Source organism: Barbus barbus, assembly GCF_936440315.1.
Source record: "Barbus barbus genome assembly, chromosome: 14".
Lineage (NCBI taxonomy): Eukaryota > Metazoa > Chordata > Actinopteri > Cypriniformes > Cyprinidae > Barbus > Barbus barbus.
Window position 1 is genome coordinate 27065070 of NC_136742.1, and position 23571 is coordinate 27088640.

At 35.1% G+C, this 23571-nt stretch overlaps 1 protein-coding gene across 6 annotated transcripts in view; it reads right to left on the reverse strand.

The window, feature by feature from the left end:
• Positions 1-510: 510 nt before the first annotated feature.
• Positions 511-23571, reverse strand: part of LOC306880677 (MAP/microtubule affinity-regulating kinase 3) — a gene marked incomplete at its 5' end in the record, with an annotated part of 61685 nt that continues 38624 nt past the window's right edge. For 3 of the 6 annotated variants that reach the window (XM_079434376.1, XM_079434380.1, XM_079434379.1), the window contains 12 exons: positions 511-2663; positions 3639-3683; positions 7329-7355; positions 8055-8324; positions 11350-11453; positions 12400-12611; positions 12687-12837; positions 14038-14150; positions 16469-16568; positions 17990-18109; positions 18486-18722; positions 20926-20982. In XM_079434376.1, the coding sequence (XP_079290502.1) occupies positions 2318-2663; positions 3639-3683; positions 7329-7355; positions 8055-8324; positions 11350-11453; positions 12400-12611; positions 12687-12837; positions 14038-14150; positions 16469-16568; positions 17990-18109; positions 18486-18722; positions 20926-20982 (1782 nt within the window). In that variant the 3' untranslated portion in view covers positions 511-2317. The remainder of the gene's footprint in view (positions 2664-3638; positions 3684-7328; positions 7356-8054; positions 8325-11349; positions 11454-12399; positions 12612-12686; positions 12838-14037; positions 14151-16468; positions 16569-17989; positions 18110-18485; positions 18723-20925; positions 20983-23571) is intronic. The other 3 variants (XM_079434377.1, XM_079434381.1, XM_079434378.1) reach the window with 2 other exon arrangements.

Genomic DNA, 23571 nt, shown 5'->3' on the forward strand with positions numbered 1-23571 from the left:
TTCTTTGTTTTTTTTTCATTGTGGTGGATGATTAAGTTAATTTGGGCTTTGTTTTCCCTCGTATTTATATTTCTGTGAAACAGGAAGCCATGGCTGGATAATTTCATGTTCATAATCACCCTGGAGTGCTCAAAATTGTGAATATGAATATACTTCAGAGATATTTTACGCATAAGAATTTCTAGGGGTGCCAATAACTGTGTCCAACGTGTATTTGAGAAAAACTTTATTTCATAATGATATTTTCCCCCATTTTTAATTCTTATTATCCAATGAAAGGATAGATTTTTGTGATTTTTTTTATAGAAAAGATCAAAAGAATTAACAATGTAGATTAATTTTCACAGCTGCCTTTGATCATATTTACCAAGGGTGCCAATATTTTTGGCCATGACTATATATATATATATATATATATATATATATATATATATATAAGCAAAGCAGCAAACAAATGTTCTGTATACACTGTAAAAAAATAATCTGAATAATGAATCTGAAGTCTTTTTTACTCAATTTTATGTTTAATTCAATGTATTACTTTCCATTTCTTTGTAATTAACAGCAATTTACTAGAAATTTGTGAGTGAAAATAGTTTTTACACATTTTACATTGTTTCTATATTTTTACAGATTAACTCCATCCAATGCAAAACATTTCTGGACAAACTGTTATGATTTCTACAACATTTAAAGTCAAGACCCTGACCAATCAAGACCTAGCCTGGAAACAAGCTGTCCATTTGAACTGATTTTTGCTTTTGAATCCCTGAGCTCATTTTTATGGTTGTCAAGTAGCCATTTAGAGCAACCGGATTCTTGCAAATCCCCTCTAAGCATGCTGACCAGTGGTTAAAGAAATGATCATCTTTTGTACAGAAATAGACCTTAAACCAGAAGCAGACCAAGACTTTATGCTTGGAGACCCAGATTAATAAGATGACAACATCATGGCATAAAGGGTGAGAACAAGCCTTTTAAAATCACAGAACCTAAAAACCTGCAAAGTATGAGGTTATATCTGGTACTGAAGATCTTGTAAAACTCCCAAATTCATTTTAAGATCTTCAGCAGTTAAAACAAATGAAATGTTCCACCTGTTAAATTCACATTTACATGTCTGAAATGTGCCTCGTAAAACCAGTCCAACAAAATTCACTCCACAAATCACTGATTTTCAGTTGTTTTAATGGAGACACTGATTAACCTTATTCTGTGATGAGTTACATTAATTTCCATAGTTTCCGACTCACAGCCAGACTTAGAAAAAAAAAAAAAAAGTATATCAATATGCCGTTTGCTGCAAAACTAAGGTACATTATTTACATTCCAAAAAAACAAATAGAAAAATCTAAACAAAATAAGAATAACAACAAAAGTGCAGATGGTTTATAGGGATGGGAGTGAATACTGAAGCCTAGAAATGGCAAGTTAAAGTTCTGAACTGGACTGTGTCCCAGAATGACTCTGTGGTGCGCCCCGGGGGCCGGAGCCAAAGCAAAGACATTTCAAGAACATCTGAGACTGTTTCGTCATCTCCTCAGACGTTTAAAAAACACTTTGTAAGAAATAAACTAAATACTTAGACCAGGAAGCAAAATGTTCCTGATCTCATTCTTTACGTTCCATTGCAGTAGCCCGACTGAATCCGTGAGGTTTCCTGAAGTGCCGCCAGTCGCCTCCTTGGCACCAGAATCTGTCGGATCCTGTCCATATTCAGCCACGTCTAGCGCTATACAACAGGTGGGAATATCCTGAAAAGGGACGAGAGTTGAGGGGGCAAAAAAATGCTTGGGAAAGCAAAGGAATGGATGGTGCTTTTAGGGAAAATGTACAAATTTCCTATCTAAATCAACGTTGGCCATTTCGTTTGGGCATTCTAGGGCTGGAACGATAAAGAAAAAATACTGGTGCGATTAACCATCCCTCTTCTCTCTGTCTGGTTAAAATATGCGTTTTCAGTCACTGATGTTAATTTTTTGGCCCCAAAGGGCACCTACTGCAGTAGTGCATAAATGAAACAAAAAACAGAAATGAAACCGTCATTGTTTTCCTAGTTTGAAACCATCCGACAATAATAATAATAACAACAATATAATGACAATAATAATAATATTAATAATAATGCTTCAAAGATGCAGGAAATTATTGCCTAAGGCATGATTCTATACAATATTTTCAGTACATACTTTGTAAGTGTTTAAGGAAAACAATCCTTGTATCTGCTACTTGTTCAAAAAGAATGTACAGCTTGATTACTCTAATTTTGTGCCTTAGTCCTTTTTGCTGCTTTTTCACATTTTCCACTAGTTTTTCCTTACAGCTTCAGTTCATTGGCAATTTTGGAGGCGATGTTCTTGAAAGCGATGGACGTTCCTGATATCCGCTTGAAGCGCACGCCGTTTAGCGAGAGGCGGGGCAGTTTGCACACCTCCATCTCCCATTGGACCAAGCTCTCGGCGTGGCCGTCGCCGTGGACGCACAGCAGCAGGAAGCGCTCGCGCTGCTCGTAATCGCAGTTGTTGGCGTCCAGGACTTTGCGGATCTCGCGCATCATCTCTGTGGGCTCCATGGAGGAGGTGGTCTTCATGCTCCAGGTGAAGCGTAGCGAGCGGGGTTTGGTGTCTTTAGGTTCCTCTTTCTGATCCCCAGATACATTACGACTGCAAGAGACCGGGGAGAACAGTCATTTTTCATTTCAGGTGTATTCTAGATCTAGTTAATAGCTTTCATTTTGTTTGTATGTTCAAAAATTGAAACGTAACCAAGATTTCTGTTTTGAATTGTATTACAGTTTTAAATTTTTGAAGACACTTGAACCCCCCCCCCCCCCCCCCCCCCCCCCCATTAAGTATACATCAGAATTGACAAGTTTTGGGTCAGTAAGATTTTTATTTTTTAATAGAATGTACTAAATATTTTTATTCAGCAAGAACACTGTTCATATATGGTATTAGAAACATTTGTAATGTTACAAAATATTTCTATTTCAAATAAATGCTGTTCTGTTGAAATTTCTATTGATCACGTGACTCTGAAGGCTAGATTAATGGCTGCTGGAAATTCAGCTTTGCATCTTAAGAATAAATTCTATTTAAAATGTATTCAAATAGAAAACTGTTCTTTTAAACTGTAATAATATTTCACAATATTACTGTTTTTACTATGTTTGATCAAATAAATGCAGCCTTTGTGAGCATAAGAGACGTCTTTGAAAACATTTATAAAATCATAACGACCAACTTTGTTTTAATGAAAAAAATCTTCTAATTTTTGTATTCATAATAGTTTTTAATACAAACCTTGTTAGATAGTGTTGTGTGTGTGGTATTAGGAGTGATTATATATTTAAAGAACCCTGATCCCTAAGTATGAGTAACATTGCTGTGATCTTAGCAAACACTAATAATCATGTTGTACTTTCTTCTTTTTGCCACAAGAGGGCAGAGCAATAGAGCTAAATGTCAATGAGTTTGCGACAGATCAGAATAAATGAATATTCACACATCACTGGTTTTGAATTATGCCAGATGCCAGTTTATGTATGTTTATAGAGAATTATTTAACACAATGAGGTTAAGTCTGTGAAGAAGTGTTATAGAAGGCAAAGAACTGTAAAACCAGATGTCCTGTCTCACCTTGAATCCTCATACCTCCCGTTTCTATCACATTCTGCCGGCACTCTTTGAAAACCAGGATGAAAAAGAGAAAAATAGTTTAGAGGCAAGAAAATCTGAGACTCAGCTGATCAAGGAAAGGAAGATAAGACAACAATAGCTTTTCAGACATCCTAGGACAAAAGAGAGAGAATATCAAAGCCAATGTTGGAGAGAACGCCAACAACAGATACAATTTCCTGTGTAAGTGGAGAGGAATATTGGACATACACTTATAGCTGGCCTGTGTGGAGAGATAAAATGGGAAAGGAGGCGACAGAGGGTATTACAGATACCCTTTCCTGTACCCTATGATTCAGCTTCCTGTTCTAAATAGATTCCATGCAGTGCACACAACTGAGCTCATTTTGTCTGGTAAGAAAGACAAAACACAATTTAAAATTGAAAAATATGGGACATTTGCTTAAAAAGAAATAATGTGGGGCAGTCTTCTAGGCAGGGAGAAAAGATATAGCTTTGAAATTAATTCAGATAATTATAAATATTTGATCTTCATTATTGTGTTGACGTAAATTAATATTTCAAGATATCTGCTGTTAAATGAAATGAGAATAAAGTTGAAAGCTGTTTTTGGCACAGCATATCCCAAACCAAATGACACATTTCTTTTTTGGTAGCTTCATTTCATAATTCATGCCAATTAACACATCCTTCAGTAGTCTGTAAGATTTTATAAACTAAATAATTAAATAATTTTATTCAGAAAGGATGCATCAAATGACTAAAAATTTACGGTATTTATATTACAAAAGATTTCTATTTAGAATAAGACCAAATAACTTTAATCACAGACCCCCCCCCCCCCCCCCAATTATTATTATTATATGTATATATATATATATATATATATATATATATATATATATATATATATATATATATATATATATATATTTTATTTTTTTTTTGTGCAAGTTTCACAAAAATATTAAGCAGAACTGTTCTATCAACATTGATAAAAATAAGAAATGTTTCTTAAGCAGCGAATCAGTATATTAGAATGATTTCTGAAGGATCATGTGACACTGAAGACTGGAATAATGATGCTGAAAATTCAGCTTTGCATCACAGGAATAAATTACATTTTAAAATATATTCAAATAGAAAAAAAGCGGTTTTAAATTGTAATAATATTTACAATAATAATATTATTATTTTTTTAAATAAATGCAGCTTTGGGGAGCATAAGAGACTACTTTAAAAACAGCAAAAAAAAAAAAAAAAAATTACTTATCCTAAACTTTTGAATGGTAGTATATGATACATATTTGGGGAAAATATATTAAATAATATATATTTTAGATACAAATAAAAAGTAAGAATTTTTTTGCATAAAAATGCTTATTTTCAGTCTTAGGCAGCTATATATAATGGACTGTCACTAAATGTATGTTAACATCTCACCCACTGACTCATCTGAACCCACTCTCCTGTTTTATGACATTAATGCTACATACTACAAAGTACATTAAATACAATATATTCAGTTATAAATGGACATTAATCATCCATTATACAGAATAGAACATGTAAAAGAGACTGGGAGAGGTCATGCAGCGGCGAGGGCAGTGAGCAGCGGTCAGAGGAGAGGATGCTGGTGGATAAGTGCTCTTATGGGGCAACAATAAGAGGCAAACTGCCTTTGACATAGATCAACATCCACTGGGACAGCTTCACTGCTGCATCCTGCAACTTCTGAAAGGAATATTATGGGTTTAATACAACTTATGATCTCTTGAAAGCATCTCAGGCCAGAAACTGGTTTATATCCTGGAATATTCTTTAAAAAATTACCAGACTCCAAATAAAATTAGCCAAGTGTTCTTATTTATAAAGAACAAGAGCTTTCAATGTCTTTAACCTGACATTTGACCAACTTTTGGATCACAAAAACCGAAGTTCTCCATCAAAACAAAAAAACTGTTATCTGTTGGTATCATAACAGCACTGGTGGGAGTGAAAGCGCTGGGATTGCGAGACCACCTGCAGGAACAATACGACTGGGTAGGTCAAAAAGGAAGAGCTGGAATCAGGCGATCCTGGGCAAATGCTACTTCTAGAGCTGGATTCTGGAGCATGAAGGGTGAAATTGGGAAAGGGTGGTTGTCGCAAAAGGCAATCTTTGTACCTTAACTCCAGAAATCTTGTAAAGAACCCCTCTCAATCGCCACATCTGTCAGCTGCTAAATTAAGAGCCCAGTAGGGTGGCCTGAATTACACAACCAAGAGCAAGTCTGTTACCGTATCGCAGGAAATGCATTAATGTGTTGATTTCTTTATAGTCAGTGTAGATTGATATATAAAGATGAATTTTTAAGCAAAACACAGTATATGCTAATGATGACTTGTATAAATCTCACAAAGCCTGTCAGGAAAATGTCCACACCATATTTTTACACAAATATAATAAATATATTTCAATAAAAAAAAAAAACTGCATGAAAGAAAATAATAGCTATTTTTGAACCATGATGATTTTTGCACAACATAAATAATGTTTTCCTGCCAAATTCGCATTACTGTAATAGAGAAAAAAACTTGTCATTACTGTAAAGCAAAAAGTATTTAATTATTTAATACGTCAAGTATTTATTTCACAGTAGCATTAGTTGTACTGCCTTCAATTTAAGCAGATGCATTTTTAAAAATAAAAATCCTTGTATTATTATAACTATATTATAATATTAGAATACTTATAATTCAAATTATATTTTAACATTATATTACAATTAAAATTATTTTTATTATATATAATGTATGTTTGTGTTAAAAGACTCCAGATGCATTATAGTAATTAGAATTTTGGGGGAAAATATGTTGTAAATGTGTCAAAAATAAATGCCATTCAATAAATAAATAAATAAATACTTTTTATTATAAAAAAAATGATCAATTCCCCATTTCTTTTGATTTAGGGTTAAATGTGACCCATGTATGTTTTTATAACTTTTACTTTTTTTTTAGTCATTTAGAAGACACTTTTATCCAAAGCGACTTGCAAATAAGAAAAAGTAACTAAAACTAAAAGTTAACACTCTTTAAATACTCTATACACACCCATTTAACAAAATACAGAAATTAAATAAAATTGACAAATGCATACAACAACAACATTTCAATAGTAAAAATATAAAGGAAAAAAAAAAATTTTAAAAATAAAAAAATAAATAATAATAATAAAAATAAATTTTATTCAGTTACATAAAAAAATTAAAGGAGGAAAACAACATTATTTAATTTCAGAGGCTTTGATTCTACATGGCTGACTGAAGAATACCATCATCGAACTAATGTTCCCACTATTGAATGCTGTAGTTTTTCATCTAACTGTACAAAACACACACAACCTTCCTCCTTGAAGATAAAAGGTGTGAATGGAAAAGGAGGATCTAAGGTTTAAAACTGTAAGTAGTCTAATGGATCTATTGTGCTCAGCTGTAACCTGTGAACAGGCATGCATGGGTGATTAGTAATGTTTGTCAGGTGCTGCTCATCAGAAAACAGCAGAAGTCTCAGGCATGCTTAGTCGCACTCCGATTAAGAGACAGTGGGTCAAAGGTGAGTGACAAGCGATTAATCGAAAACGTCTTCACACTAGGGTTAAGAGTTAAACTTCATATTTCAGTGCTAATTAACTGTCGAGGGTCCTACCTTTTGGTAAACCTGAATGACATATTTCTACAAAAGAAAACAGAAAACAGAGACACTGATCAACATCTAGAGCAGATGTATCGTCTCTTGAGGAAATATAGGGGAATCTGATTCCACTGCCACTGATCTGGTGTTGTTGGAAATAGTTCTAACATGCCAAAACTGCTGCATAACATCCAGTGATGGGAAGTTAAAGCTACTAACTTAACTATATTTTTCAGTAGTTTTATAATAGCTGTTTACAAAATATTTATCTTTTTCAATTAACAAACCCCTTTATCTATTCAAAACAAAGCATTAAATCAAACTACTATGGTAGCCTGTTTCCACCACAGAATAAGAAAAAAAAAGTAATTGTGACTTTTAAAGCTCACAATTCTGACTTTTTCCGCTATTCTGAGAGGACAAGTCAAAATTGTGAGATGAGAAGTCATAATTACCTTGATTTTTAATTCTGTGGGGGAAAAACAGAATTATGAGTACAAATTAAGAATTGTGAGTCTATATTATGAGTCTAATTTTGACTTCTTTTATCAGAAATGCAAGAAACAAAGTCCAAATTGTGAGTTAATTGTGAGCGGAAATGTTTCCATAAAATGTTACGTTCTAAAACTTATATTTTTACCAAATTGCAAATGAACTCCTCTATTCTTATTCCACGGAAAACCAAATTCCATAGGGAATAATGGCTTGTTATAAATGTATTAAGGTGAAGCGTTTGTTTACCTGCGCGTGAGCTTGGATGTGAGCTTTGTGAAGAGGTTTGTTGACCCGCGGCTCCGGGACTGTGAGAGTGGCGTGGCATCGTGTGATAAAGTTGGAGAGGCTGGGGGTCCGTTATAAGTGGCCGTGCGTCGCTCCCTCAGCTGGCCACCATGGAAAGTGCTGCGGCTCAGCGTGCCTCGTGGGAAACGCAGGCGGTCCGGGGGAGTCGCGCTACTAATGCTGTGGGTGGAGGCACCGGGGTTCCGCTGACTCGTCTGAGCCGCGCTCGTACTGAAGAGAGAAGAATCAGGGTCGCAATGTGATGAAATAGGAAAATGGGCAAACAACACTGGTTACACTGGTACAAGCTGGTGGTCTTTGGACACTTAAAGGGATAGTCCACCATAAAAATTCTAATTCTATCATTAACACGTACTCATATCATTCCAAACCTGGAATTTATTTTATCTGTGGAAAACAACAGAAGATATTTTGACAAATGTCTCAGTGTTTTTGTTGTCTTTACAGTAGAAGCCATTGGGGCATTATTTCAATATTTCATATTTCAAAGTCAATATTTTAAAACACAAATATTTTCTTTTGTGTCCTGCAGAAGAAAGTCATGCGGGTTTGAAATAACACGAGGCTGAGTGAATCCCTTTAAATATTACAACAGAAATAACAAAATATCAAGGCAAAACAATAAATCACCAAACAAATGAAGTTAGACCTTTTCTCAGACCTAATTTATGTGATTGCTTTAAATAAAGCAGTGTTTTCTTGATTCTAAGTCAATGCATGTAGTCAGTTCTCTTCAAATTGCAGAGTAACCACAGGTTTAGTTCCTCACATTAATTATGAACATATTCTACAAATGTTTGAATGGATAAGTCACTATTATAGGTTTGTTAGTTTGCCATTTTTAAGTGACATATATAGCTTAAATGTTACATTAAATTTCAAACTAACGAGCATCTATAAATGTGACTTGACCATAATTTAACTCTAGCAATCTGTGCTCAACAAAATTCTTAATCTGCATACGTTTTTTGCACACCATAACAATCAAAATAATAATAAAACATCTCCACAGTCCTTTATAGTCATTTACTAGGTTAATGTTGTTTATATACTATATTAGTGGGTTTAGACACAACAAAGTTAGTTCACTTTTTAAATGGGAAGATGCAGGAAATCCTCAAACGTTAAAGTTCCACGACAAGTCCTCCTGGATTGGTTGAGACACTATAGGGATGATATGAGGGTGGCGGGAAAATTAAAGATGCAGTCAGCAGAGAGGTCAGAGGGCGTTAGAGAGACACACTAAGATTAGAGACAGACGCTAAACTCGTCTTTACTTGGGCCTGAAGAGATCAGAGGTGCCGTCGTTGGGCGGCAAGGTGATGCGGCAGGTGTGTCCGGAGGCCGAGAGGGACGTGGCCTTTTGGTGGCGCAGACGGACCGAAGCCGATGAGCTGGCGAGAGCAACGGCATATGCCGTCGGACTCGTGCTGACACATCCCGACATTTCACTCAGGCTGGCCAATGGCAGGCGGGCAAATAAACAGCAGCGGGATGGATCAGATATAGTATGTACGAAGAAAGCAGAGCATATGAGATAAAATAAAAAAAACTTAGAGCAGAGAAGAATACAAAGAGAGAGTAAAGTAGAATACGGGTGGATCCCGATGGTCGACTGATCTTTCAAAATGTGTTAATGTGAATGTGTGTCTGATGTCAACTCCCCTTAAAAATGCTAGCTTTACAGGATAGTTTACTTAAGATAAAATAAAAGTCTGCATCATTTACTCACCCTTATGTCACTCCAAACTATGACTTTTTTCTTCAGTGGAACATAAAACTTAATGAAGGTCAGTCAGGTCCAAAACAACACTGGACCCCATTGAATTGTCATTTTATGGAAAACTTCAAACAATTTTTTCCCCCAGAAGAAAGATAAATGTACACTACTATTCTAAAGTTTGTGTTTGGTAAGATTTTATGTTTTTTAAGCCTCCTATGCTCACCAAGGCTGCATTTATTTGATCAAAATATACAGTAAAAACAGTAATATTGCGAAATATAATTACAATTTAAAATGACAATTTTCCATATTAATATGGTTTAAAATGTCATTTATTTCCGTGATCCAAAGCTAAATTTTCCAGTCTTCAGTGTCACACGATTCTTCAGAAATGTTGATTTGCAGCTCATTAATGCTTCTTATTATAAATGTTGAAAACAATTGTGCTGCTTAATACTTTGGATCTCCAAACCGAAGTTTTGAACAGTAGTGTATAAAGATTTGAAAATGACATGAGGATGAGTTAATGATGACAAATAGTTCACTTTTGATTGAACTACCCCTTTAGGACAAGTCAAATCTGTGACTTTGACTTCTGTGTATCCCTAATATGGGATTCGGCACATGTTTTGTCCCTCTCTGTGAACTGCATGGCAAAGCTAAGCGGTTCAGCATGGCAGACTGGCACAGCCAGGTTGGCCGTTGTTTTCTGTAATACGTCATTGGCATGAGTCAGCAGGACAGAGGCCTCTTTGTGAACTCAAAAAGTGTAATGCAGACATCCAAATGAATCTGAAGGGACTATGTCCTTGCATGCCCATATATGTCTCATTGTCCATCTGTATTTCTACAGATCTTCCTCTAGAAAAAGCATCAATATAGTCATGAATGCTTAGACAACACCATCATTAGAAAGATGAAAAACTTTAATTTTGCTTATGATATGTCAAGTAAATAGTCAGTGTGACTGCACAATTGGTTAAAAATGGTTGATATTATATATATTGCATTATTTTTTTATTTAATTGTATATAATCTTTATATAATTATAATTATATATTATTATTAAATATATTCAGAATATTTTGACAAATACTGGTATCTGAACTGTAATTCAATAAGCATTAACACCAGGCCATATCACAATTTGAATCTGATTAATTATACAGCCTTAGAAGTTACATCAGTATCATTCAGCAATTCAGTCTAAGGTCTACATGATAAAGTAACGTAATGTAAAGTGTTAAACCAAAGCTCCATCTTCAAATACTGCATCGGAGAAAAAAACCAAACAAACAGATGAAGCTCCACAAACATTTATAAACCTGTAGATGAGAAATTTTTTGTGAAAATATCTGGTTGAGTGAGGATGAAAAGACGCAAGTTGTTCCTTGCTGTCAATCATTGTTTTGAGCAACACGGTGGCGTTTCCTGTAAACCGGTGTTGTTGATGAAAGGGAAAATGGAGATTCACAACCTTTGACCTAAAAATGAGATGTCTCAGGGACTCACCTGTTCTCTTTGCCGTTCTGGATAACAGCGTGGCGGTCTGTGGCGTTCCTGTCACTACACACGTATGTGTTTCTCCTGGTCATACCGCTGGACACAGAACTGCTCTGCAGAAATACATATAATAGTGCGAGTCTTAATCAGTGATGCACTGAAATGAAACACCAAAATTTAGGAAATCGTGTTTAATAATCAATTAATTCATTACGTTTATTTACTAATCAACACTAAAACAGAAAGTTGTACATAAACATTTAAATTGCATATCAACTTTTTAATTATATAATTGTTTCTACTCTAATTTGTTGTTAAAGAAACACTTTAATGAGCATTAAATAGCATCAAAAACCATATTTATTTCAATTTAGCTGTAAACTTTGAGACTTTTCAGAATTGAAAAAAGACTGTTTCATTTTAAAATGTTATTATTGCAATAACTGATGGTAGGTGCACTAGTGAAGTTTTTCATATTTTGAACAAAGTTTTGTTCACGATTCAACTGAAAACAGCACTGATTAAAAGATCTTGGTTGAACAAAATAAGGATAAATTAAAAACAATGAATTGATATTTCTTACAGCTGACATGTTTACCTGACATCTACCTAATTAAACAAACAAAAATTCATAAAATAAAATAATAATAAATAAAATAACAGATTATAAAAACCAACTTGTTGCTCCATGCTTTAGTATCACTGAAATACTATTATAGTTTCTAATATTTTGAATTTAAGTTTTAGTAATTTGGTTGTTTTTATCATTTTTCGTGTGTTTTTTTATCATTTAAAAAAATATACGTTTACATTATTTACATTTTATTTCAGTTTTAGGTTTAGTTATTTTAGTACATCAAGTAAATTAAAATGAGAAAACTAGCTGAAATAAAAGTTTTCTATATTTTATTTTAGCTAGGGTTGATTTTATATTAAGTATTTTTTATTTTAAGTTTTGTTTATGGTATTAGTTATAATAACCCTGGTTCAGATTTGTTGGATTCTCGTCAGATGTATAAACAATAACGATACAAAAGATCTTGGGTGGTAGCAGCTTACCCCAGGGGCACCGGCGCTCTTTTTGCGGTCAGGAATGTCGGCCTTGTTTGGGTTGTTGGCATTGCCCAGCATGGGGCTCGGTGGAGCCATGCCACGACTTCCAGATGAGCTGGACTTACGTGCCTGTGCACTGCCATCCTCTTTATGGTCACTTTCTGCAGAAGTGGTCTGACTTCTCTTGGGGTAACCCACCGAGGGAATGGTTGGACCAGCTGTAGAGGAGAGGAATGGAGATTAGAAAGACAAAGAACTCACAGCACTATTTAAAATCCAAAAAGCACGCTCACTCTGGTCACTGTAACGACGCTGTTTCTGGTTGGAGGAGATGTTCTTTTGGACTTTGAGGTGAGATGGTGACTGGCCGTTATTTTGCTCGCTGTTGGGTTTGGCCTTCGCCAAAGAGAGGTTACTGCTGGAGCTGGAATCACTCACCTCCAACTGTGATCACAAAACAAAATGAAAAAAAAACTGCATGAGACAGAAACATTCTTTATTATGTCTGGATGTATAGATTAGTGCACAGAGAGAAATGAGTGAATGCAATTGGCTAATCCAGTTTGATCAGATAACCAGATGGGTTTAGAATGCCAGCTGACACGCTACAAGCCTGTAACATTCATTATCAGATGTCAAATATAGCCAGACGTTGGGTATAAAGACTAGCCCACACTGCAGCTTATTGGGTTTTTTCTGTCTACCTAGACAGGAAAGGGTTGTCTAACCGACCTTTATGGGTGGGTAAATCTAACATCGATGACACCACAATAATAGAGCAGAGTGCAACTAAGTGGTAACTCAATGAAATAAAGGTACAGTAATTTCCATGGCAGGTTATACAGACAATGTCAAACACACCAGGGGAAAATGGTTACATTTTGTGCCTAAAATTTCCAAAGGTAGAGACTATAAATCTACAAACAAAGCAAATGTATAGTTGCAAGAGTATATATTTATTACTTGCCGGGTTTGTGCCTTGAGGCTGAGACTAGGTGTCAAATCACACTAACATATCTTACTCAGACACACCACAGTTCAAAAGTAATATTTAGTTAACAAGGATGAATTAAATTGATCAAATGCGACAGTAAAGACATTTAACAAAAGATTTTTATTTCAAATAAATGCTGTTCTTTTGGACTTTCTACTAATCAAATAATCTTGAAAAAATAGATCATGGTTTCCACAAAAATATGCAAAATCAGCTATGATATCAAATCAGCATATTAGAATGATTTCTGAAGGATCATGTGACACTGAAGACTGGGAGTAATGATGCTGAAAATTCAGCTTTGCCATTACAGGAATATTTAAAAAAAATATATATTACATTTATAAATAAAATATTATACAACAGAATTTATATTAAAATAAACAAACAAAAAAAGAAAACATTTATTAAATTGCAATAATATTTCACAATATTGCAGTTTTTCCTTGATTTTTTTTAAATTTGATTAATTTTTCCCCCCAATAAATGCAGCCTTAGTGAACATAAAAGACTTTTTAAAAATATTACAAAATCTTACCAAATACTAAACTTTTGAACAGTACTGTATGCTCTTATTTAGCTAGATCTTTAACCCCCCAACTGTGCATTGCAACCAAACAGCTCTAAAACATAACTGTGAACTAACTCACCTCAGTGGACTTCCTTCCTAGCAGCAGGTAGGTAGCCGTGATTTCGTCATACTTCATCCTGGTTAGAGATTCGTGGATCTCCTCCCTTGAGTAACCCATTCCTACCATGATATCTGCAACAAACCATATACCAGCAGTCAATGTAGGATACTGTTACCAGCTGGTTAAGTGTCAAAATTGGTTGACCTCCAAGTTTTTCAAAGGCCTCAACAGACTGCAGTAATGGCTGCTGAAAATTCAGCTTTTGCCATCACAGGAATAAACACATGATACCTTTTAAAAACAGCTTTTCCCCATTAGATTGATAAAAACGTGTGCATCTTGACTCTGTGTTGACTGATATATAAAAAGCAGAGTAGCCGAAAGCTGAGCTACATGTATTTTAGCCAACCTTGAACATCACAAAGAATTTTAACATGTTTATTCCAAATCTTCATGAATAATGTCTGGCTACTTTGTATCTCAACAGCCCTCATAAGTAAAAAAATAGAGATCTAGTATAATTCCTGGTATTCTTTTAGCTTTACAATGAAAATGGGGAAGATGTGGCCTAATGGTTAGAGAGTCGGACTCGTAATCAAAAGGTTGCATGTTTGAGTCTCGGGCCGGCAGGGATTGTAGGTGGGGGGAATGAATGTATCTCTCTCCACCCTCAAGCAGTTTTTTGAATCTCTCTCCACCCTCAATACCACGACTCAATAACTGCTCCTCGGGCGCCGCAGCATAAATGGCTGTCCACTGCTCCGGGTGTATGTTCACGGTGTGTGTGTGTGCACTTTGGATGGGTTAAATGCAGAGCACGAATTCCGAGTACGGGTCACCATACTTAGCCATATGTCACGTCACTAAATGTGATGGCCTCGGCTCAATTGAGCTGTTCCAGCACTAGCTGCAAATGCTTTTCGGGACACAGAACTGGGGCTTAGAGATCAATGGCGAGTTTGAAAGGCAGACGGGCCTGCAGCAGCAGCAGTGGAAAGAACAGGGCCCATCTAACCTCAGATACCATCGACCCCTGCACTCTGCTGAAACCCACAGGCACACCAACCACAATCAGCGTCACGTTGAAGGAAGCATGCAAGACTAACAGCTTCTGCTGAGCAAAAACAAAAACGGTGATTGACATTATGCAACGCGCTAAAGCCAAAACATCTAAATATTTGGATCTCCTTTAATGGCTTTCGTAAACCATAAAGCTCTGGCTCACTCCCACGAAAACTCACTAATAACAATAATATCATGAGCGGGTGGAAAAGCTCTTATTATGTCTATAAATTTGGATTCTGTTTTGTCTATCCAGCTAAAAATCCAAAAGACTTTCACAAACGTCAGTGCTCAAGAGTTGCCTTTAAATGTGCAATTAAACTGGATATTACTATTCAGGTACACTGTTCAAATGTATGTGGTCAGTAAGATTTTATTAATACTGTTATTCATTAAATAAGTTTATACATTAAATTGATAAAAAAGTGACAGCAAAGACATTTATAATCTTTTACAAATTATTAGAATTAAATAGATTTTAAATAACTGTTGTTCTTTTGAAATTTCTACTCAAAGAATCCTTCAAAAATATTAGTCTGCACAATTGCTTTCAACATCGATAACACTAAGAAATGTTTCTTGAGCAGCAAATCAGTATATTAAAATGATTTCTGAAGGATCACGTGACACTGAAGACTGGAGTAATGATGCTGAATATTCAGCTTTGCATCACAAATTCATTTTAAAATATATTCAAATAAAAAATAGCTATTTTTAATTGTAATAATATTTTACAATATTACTGTTTTACTTTATTTTTGATCAAATAAATGCAGCCTTGGTAAGCATAAGATTTTTTTTTTTCAAAAACACACAAAAAAACAAACTTGACCCCAAACTAATTTTAACGAACTTTCTCAGCAAGATTCTATTCAAACTGTTGCTCCACCATGACAGTAGTTGACCTGAAAGAAAAAAACTGATTGTAGAAGAAAACAACTGACACTAATGCATGTTAAAGCATCACTGAAAATGCAATATACTGTACACTTGCAATGTTATGAACTGTGGTCTGCCAGAATTCAATGATGCATGAAATCAAGTTTGCGTAGCTAGGAGCTTTTGCATTCCCATACCTGTGTTAAGCATGTTTTGTGCCTTAAACTAATGACCCTTTGCTTTATTTCTGAAAAAAATCTGGTCTAACTGAGAAGTTTCACATTCGAGTTCTGCTTTTTTATTAAGGAGTATTAATTTTAGTAAGGAGCAGTAATATGTAGCCATAGGACGGCGGTATTAACTTTACTAGCACAACCTCATTGTAAATAATCTTACAGTACTTTAAGTTCACTTTAAATGTAAAAGTCACATTTTAAAATTTGAAGCCCCCTGTCCTACAGTACTTTGTTTCTAAAAATAATTGCATGTAAGAATGCTGATCTCATACCGATTCTCTTCTGATCCGAGATGTCGAGCTCCGGCTCCACAAACGGCTTGAGCTCGTCCTCCTCACAGCCTGCGTTGATCCATCGATCCTTCATGATTTGCTGAAACAGACATATACAGAGCTGTGTGAGAGGTTCTGCTAGATTATGCAGAAAACAAAATACTTTTTTTTTTTTTTTAAAGTGGGTCAACTGGAAAAATCTTGACACAAAATACAGTCTATTCTCTAAAGCTGGAACAGATTTTTTTTTTTTGCAACAACAAAAGTACCTATAACTTGAAATTCAAATATAAAAATGTAAATGTCAAGGTTTTAGAATTATGCATGCATTTATATAAGTTCTGGCAAGATTTTATCATTTTGTATATCATTTCATCACATGTAGTAAATAAAGTGGCCCATATGAAAAGACCACACAAACACACACACACACATACACACACATATATAAATATATATATATATATATATATATATATATATATATATATATATATATATATATATATATTAGTGAGTGGTATAACACACGCTTGAGTGCACAGAGCCTCTCAAATCCTCAATTATTCATCAGCAGACATCATTTTATTCTGAGTTTCTTGCAACAGGGCTATAATTCAGCATGTGCATTATGGGCCGTGAAGTGAACAGTATTTATCCTGCCCATAAAGCCCCCAAACAATGGAGGCGCTGGGACTCTGCGAGGACTCACTGTGTAAGTTTAAACAGCCAGGGTGTGTCTGGGAATGAGTGTCATGTTAAATTAATTGGGAAGAGAAAGCATGCTGTGATGAAAGTGTGCACTCAGGCTAAAGGTTGTGATGGAGGGAGAATAGAGGGAAAGAGACGAGATGACATGCTTGGCTGTGTTTTTATTGGGAATGTGGAAGAGAGGTTTATGTGTTTTCATTAATCAAGGTGGTACCTTCTATGTACACTGTACACTCTGGAGCCCCCTTTTTTTTTTTTTTAAACATTAGATGCATACATTTTTTTTTTTTTTTTTTTTTTTTTGTAAGACCTACTGAAAATGTTCAATTAACCTAAAAAAAAAAACTATGAAAAGTAATTTGTTTAAAACACATTTATTTACATGTGAATCTTTCGATTCAACCCTGTTACCCAAATTAATGTACATAAGAATTATTAAACAATTATTCTCTCTGGTTTTTGGTAAATGACTATAATTTAACATTAAAACACTGACTTTATTATTTATTAAATCTCAAATTTGAAATATTTAATTTAGATTTTTATTGCTAAAAATGATTTTAGAAGAATTTAGAAGTGATCAAACAAACAACGTTAACCAACATTTAAATTAAATTACAATTTTTTTATTGAATACTTTTAAAATTTTTTATTTATTTTATTATTTATTTTTTAATTGTCATTATATTTACACAAGCTAACAATATAAAAAAAACCCCACCTCTTTTCACCGACCAATACATACTTCAGTTATAAGCCCTATTTGTGTACACTGCCATGTATCTTTACAGCTTCAGCACAGATTCTCACCTCAAGTGTTCCCCGTTTGACGGGGTTCAGCACCAGGAAGCGTTTCAGGAGGTTCTCACAGTCAGTCGACATGTAGAAGGGAATTCGATATTTACCCCTCAACACCCGCTCACGGAGCTCCTGCAAGTAAAAAGGTCATTTTGGCTGTAAAATCTGATTGGACGAGATCTGAAGTCAAATAGCTAATATATGCACACTTGTGACACGCATCTTAAATGCATTTTTATTGAATTATTTAGTGTATTTATTGACTGTTACCACTATTTTCTAAAAGTAATGAGCCATGAAAAGTTGCAGGATGCAATGACTTTACCATTCTCCTTTGCAGTTTGCTTAAAACAATTATAAAGCATAACCTCATATGGCTTATTGCTTTAATAAATCACTGACTTCATCCAGGATTTTTCATGAATCACTACCACAGCTTCTCAGTTGTATGACTCTCTGTGAATGTTTAGGAGGGCAAAAGTGACCTTTCAGGGCTGCGCACACTAACCTTTAGATTCTGTCCATCAAAGGGCAGTGATCCACTGACCAGTGTGTAGAGTATGACCCCCAGACTCCACACATCCACCTCAGGCCCGTCATACTTTTTGCCTTGGAAAAGCTCAGGGGCCGCATACGGAGGGCTGCCACAAAACGTGTCTAGTTTGTTCCCAAAAGTGAATTCATTACTGAAACCGAAGTCTGCGATCTTAATGTTCATATCTGCATCCAGCAGGAGGTTTTCTGCCTGCATGAGAAAACAAGAGAGAGTGAGACAAAGAGTCCTTTTTCATGCATATTTTATTGGTTGATGATTAACGAAATGCAAAGGTATTTTATAATCTCATCACATTAAAATTAATATTAATATAATATATTAATTCAAGATTAATTTATTTTTCATTTAAATAGTAAATAAATGTTATAATGTTAGTACAATAAAATAATTATAATAAATAATAATGAAACTATAATAATTTTTTGGGGGTATACCCAATTCTTTGGGTATATATATATATATATATTTTTTTAAGCGTGTAACGATACGTGTGTTCGTATTGAACCGTTCGGTACGAGGCTTTCGGTTCGGTACACATTACAAACTGAACGATTCGTTGGACTAATCCTATTACGTTTAGAAAATAAAAGAGCTTAAAGTGTGTGAAATATAATGTTCTCAGCGCCACTGTGCTCAACAAGGCTGCCCAAACAACGTAACAGGCAATGTGCTGTCTGCCCTGCGATAACCTCCCCTTCCTGGGGTGCGTCAAAAGACGATGATCTTGTATTGACGATAGCCAGAGATATTGTCAAAAACATCAATTATTGGCAATATTAGAGTGTTAGGCGTTTCCAATTAATGTAGGCCTGTTACATTCTTATTTTTATTAGGCCTATTATTATTATGAAGTTACTTTTATTATAAAATTACAATTACAATTAATTTGCCCTGCAGTAATTACCACATAACTGACATGCTGCGAAGATAAGATTAGGCTATTTACTCCTCAGTTAAAATGTTTTTAAAAAAGGTCTATTAGGCTATACAATGAATTATAGTCCTATAATTAAAATATTAACATTGCAGTCATCAATAAAAAAAAAAGCACCGACTTTATTTCAAGCACCGACTTTCAAAAATAACCTGTTTAACACAAAATATGCCGCTTATTCTGTCGTCTCTGACAGAATAAGCGGCATCAGATGCCAAAAGCTCCGTCATTACATATTTCTGCATAGTGAATTGACTGCGATTAAGATGTTCACCAGCATAAATATTGCGCAAAATTTGCACGTGTCTAAACGCATGCTTGTCTGCTAAACATTGGCTCACCTTCATGGTTTAAAACAAATTACGTACTGAACCGTGAATTTTGTGAACTGTTACACCCCTAATATATATAAGAAATTTAGTAAATGTAATTAATAGATAGATAGATAGATAGATAGATAGATAGATAGATAGATAGATAGATAGATAGATAGATAGATAGATAGATAGATAGATAGATAGATAGATAGATATAGTCTTTTTGTCTTGCCTTCAATTTATATACATTTAAGATTTATATTATACTAAGATATACTGACTGATTGGTAAATAAATAAATACAAATAAATAAGTAAAAGTTACTAATAATCACAGTGATGAGAATATAAAAATAAAACAGAGTATAATTTGAATTATAAAAATTAAAAAAGCAAAAAAAAAAGCAATGGAAATAAATCTTCTATAAATGTTCTAAAATTATTTTATTTTGGCTTGAAATGTGATGGGAACATTTATTAGAATCAGTTTTTTTTTTCACCCAAGAACATTTAATAAGCAGAGATCTTTAAATCTATTTTTTTTTTTAAATAATGTTTTTTAGTCCTAAATCCTAAAATCGGCTGATTATTTCCAGGTTTAAATTCAATTTAGAATCCCAAACTTAGCACTAGACTGTATGCATAATGTAAATGTAATTTCTCTAAGATGCTCCTTACCGTTACTACCTGACAAACATGCATTTAAGCAGACAGGTACAGACAGCAGAAGAAAGAGTGAAAGTGACAGCACATAACCCAATAAAAAAGACCCACATTTCCACCTGGCTTCCTTCACACGAGCTTCACTCTGACACTGGCCTCATGCATCATTTACAGAGCATCAGTCTGGAAACAAAGCGTGTAATGGAGCATGGAGACTTGGAGGGGGAAAGCAGACGTAAGGGAGATGGGAGAGAGGAAGCAGCATCTTCAGGGGCTCTTGCTCATGTTCTGTCCTGCTCAGAGACATGGCCACTAAATTGATTTAATCAACCGGTCTGTACCAAAGTACTGACTTAAGCACCATCTTGGTACAAAAGAAGCATCTACGTGCAGGGCTTTTGAGAGAAAACCAGTACTGGGAGAAGATGAACCTACAATTTCAGTCTTTTTGTTTTGCTGGGAGAGAAAGATGACCTTACCTTGAGATCTCTGTGGACAATGTGTTTTTGATGGCAATACTGAACCGCCGATACAATCTGAAGAAGAAAAGGAGACAAAGGAGTTTTAGAATGTGGAGAGAGACAGAACCGACTGGTCGACAGACAGGGTGTGGTGTAACAGCCAATACACCACATTAGCTGGCATCATTGCTTTTTCCCAGAATGCCATTGATTGGACGGGGGAGCATGTGTGCTGAGGTTCTGACACATGGTCCGGGATGATAAATGAGGGGGGAGAAAGAGAGACTTGCTGAAACTGACTGCTCAGCACAGCCGACGCTTGGAGCTCCAAACCATCAGAATCTGGCTGTGAGAATATAGTATCAAATCAAAATTTTATGTACACTACTATTTCAGTGTTTTTTTTTTTTGGGGGGGGGGGGGGGCATATTAGAAAGGTTTCTATTTAAATGAATGCTGCTCGGTATGAGTATGAAAAGAAATTAATACTTCTATCGAGCAAGGATGCATTAAAATGACCAAAATGAACACTGACTACATTTATAATATTGTAAAATATTTCTATTTTAAAAAGGCTGTTCTTCTGAATTTGAATCAACAAATTCTAAAAAAAATAATAATAATGAAAGTGACGTGACATGTGGCCAAGTATGGTTACCCATACTCGGAATTTGTGCTCTGCATTTAACCCATCCTAAGTGCGCACGCACACACACACACACACACACACACACACACCATGAACACACACCCGGAGCAGCGGGCAGCCAGTCGTGGTATTGAAGGTGGAGAGAGCGCTGTACATTCACTTCATTGCATCTCAGGTATAAATTACATTTTAAAATAAATCAAACCAAGATATAAGAGAAAATGAGAGAATTCTCCAAACTCTTGAACGTGTGTGTAAGCTTGTCTGCTACATGAAAAACTAAACGCTCCTCACATCATCTTGATTACCACATTAGATACTTCTCACAGTAAAAATAAATCACAGGTGACAAATATGCCTGCAATTACATTATTTCTATAATGGCATTCGAAAATGAACATTTGCTTCCGCATGATGCAACATCCATTCCATTACACAGATCCTGACAAAATCAGGCTTTTTCTGTATTTTCTACACCGATTTAGAAGGGAAATCTGCAGTGGGGCTGAGATCACTCCCATTATATCTGCTAAAATATTTAATAAACCAACACGTACAAATTACAGATCTCCAAAAACATTACTTTCATAAAATATGATTTTTAATGTTTCTTTTTATTTTGTTCATGTGTAATCCTCTCAAATTACACCTCATAATAATTGTGTATTTTCTCGTCTCGTTCTCAAACGCACAACATTCTGGATACTGTTCAATATTCATGCAGCTCTATCAGTGTCCCAGACATCAGATATGGGGACAGATTTCCATTTCTTTCTCCGGCTGGTGGAAGAATCTGGTGGTTTTTCTGCTCTGCTCAAAAATCTCAGCGGTGCTTCATGCCTGACCCAGATAAGCTGTCTCCACAGCAGCAGCACAGGGCTCAGACGGAGGAGAGGAGGATGGGAGGGAGACCCCACCGCTATGACTACAGATGTCTGTATCAGCTGCAGGCAAACCCACCATCCTCGTCCATTAGACCGATGGGTCGCAGTGGGATGGAGGGAGGTTGAAAGGGGCCTTCGGGTAAATAAAAGGAGCAAATGATGCTGTCAGTGGGTGGCTGTCTCATTAGAGCTCTCTCACTCCTCTCAACACCTGGAGCTTTTTTGTTGACGGCACATCTTGGCATAAACGCAGCATCAAACAACAGTAAAAGCTTATGGTTGCCTTCACTTTGTGTATTTGTCACCCATGATTCATTTATTACATTTAGCTTATGATAATAGAGGGATTTTTAAGATGAATGGAATAGCATTCGGCTGGTCAAGTGATCTTAACATGGTGGTCATAATTAAACAAAATAACTTAAATAATATTCTTAAATAATCTAGGACACTGATGTGACTAGCATCACTTAAAACTGTGATTTTAAATGATTTTTTTTTTTTTTTTTTAACAATTATTAAATTAAAATATTTAAATTTAATAATTCTAAACATTTTAGTTAGAATGATAGTATTTTTTGTCAACAAAAATTTTAAATCTGTAGATTTAAAAAATAAAAAAATACTATCGTTATAACCATAATTTCACTCCATTTCACTTTAAATAAAATAAACATGAACTGAAATAAACTATATAAATCAATAAATTAACTACATAAAATAAAACAAAGAATTATATAGACATTTTAAACAAAAATGCCAAAAACACTCAACAAAATGACTAAACTTCACCTAAACTCATTCAAAATATTAACAAAAACTATAATAGTATTTCACTGCTACTAAAATAGCGCACTGCTGCTGCGATGTCAGTAAATTAATTTTGACGAGGACTTGTGGTGTTCCACAAGAGGTTCTTAAACTGATCAAACCGTATTTAGTTTATGACCCCAAACCAAAAGTCATGTATATGGGCCACATTCGGCCCACTGGGAAACCCTTCACGTGGCTGCCACAGGATCCATCAACCGCCAATCACACAAGCATCGCCCAATTGCAGCTCACAGCTTGCTGTTTCCAATGCAACCAGGAGGCGTGTGAATGGGCAGGGCGGCCCGGGTGAGAGCAAGA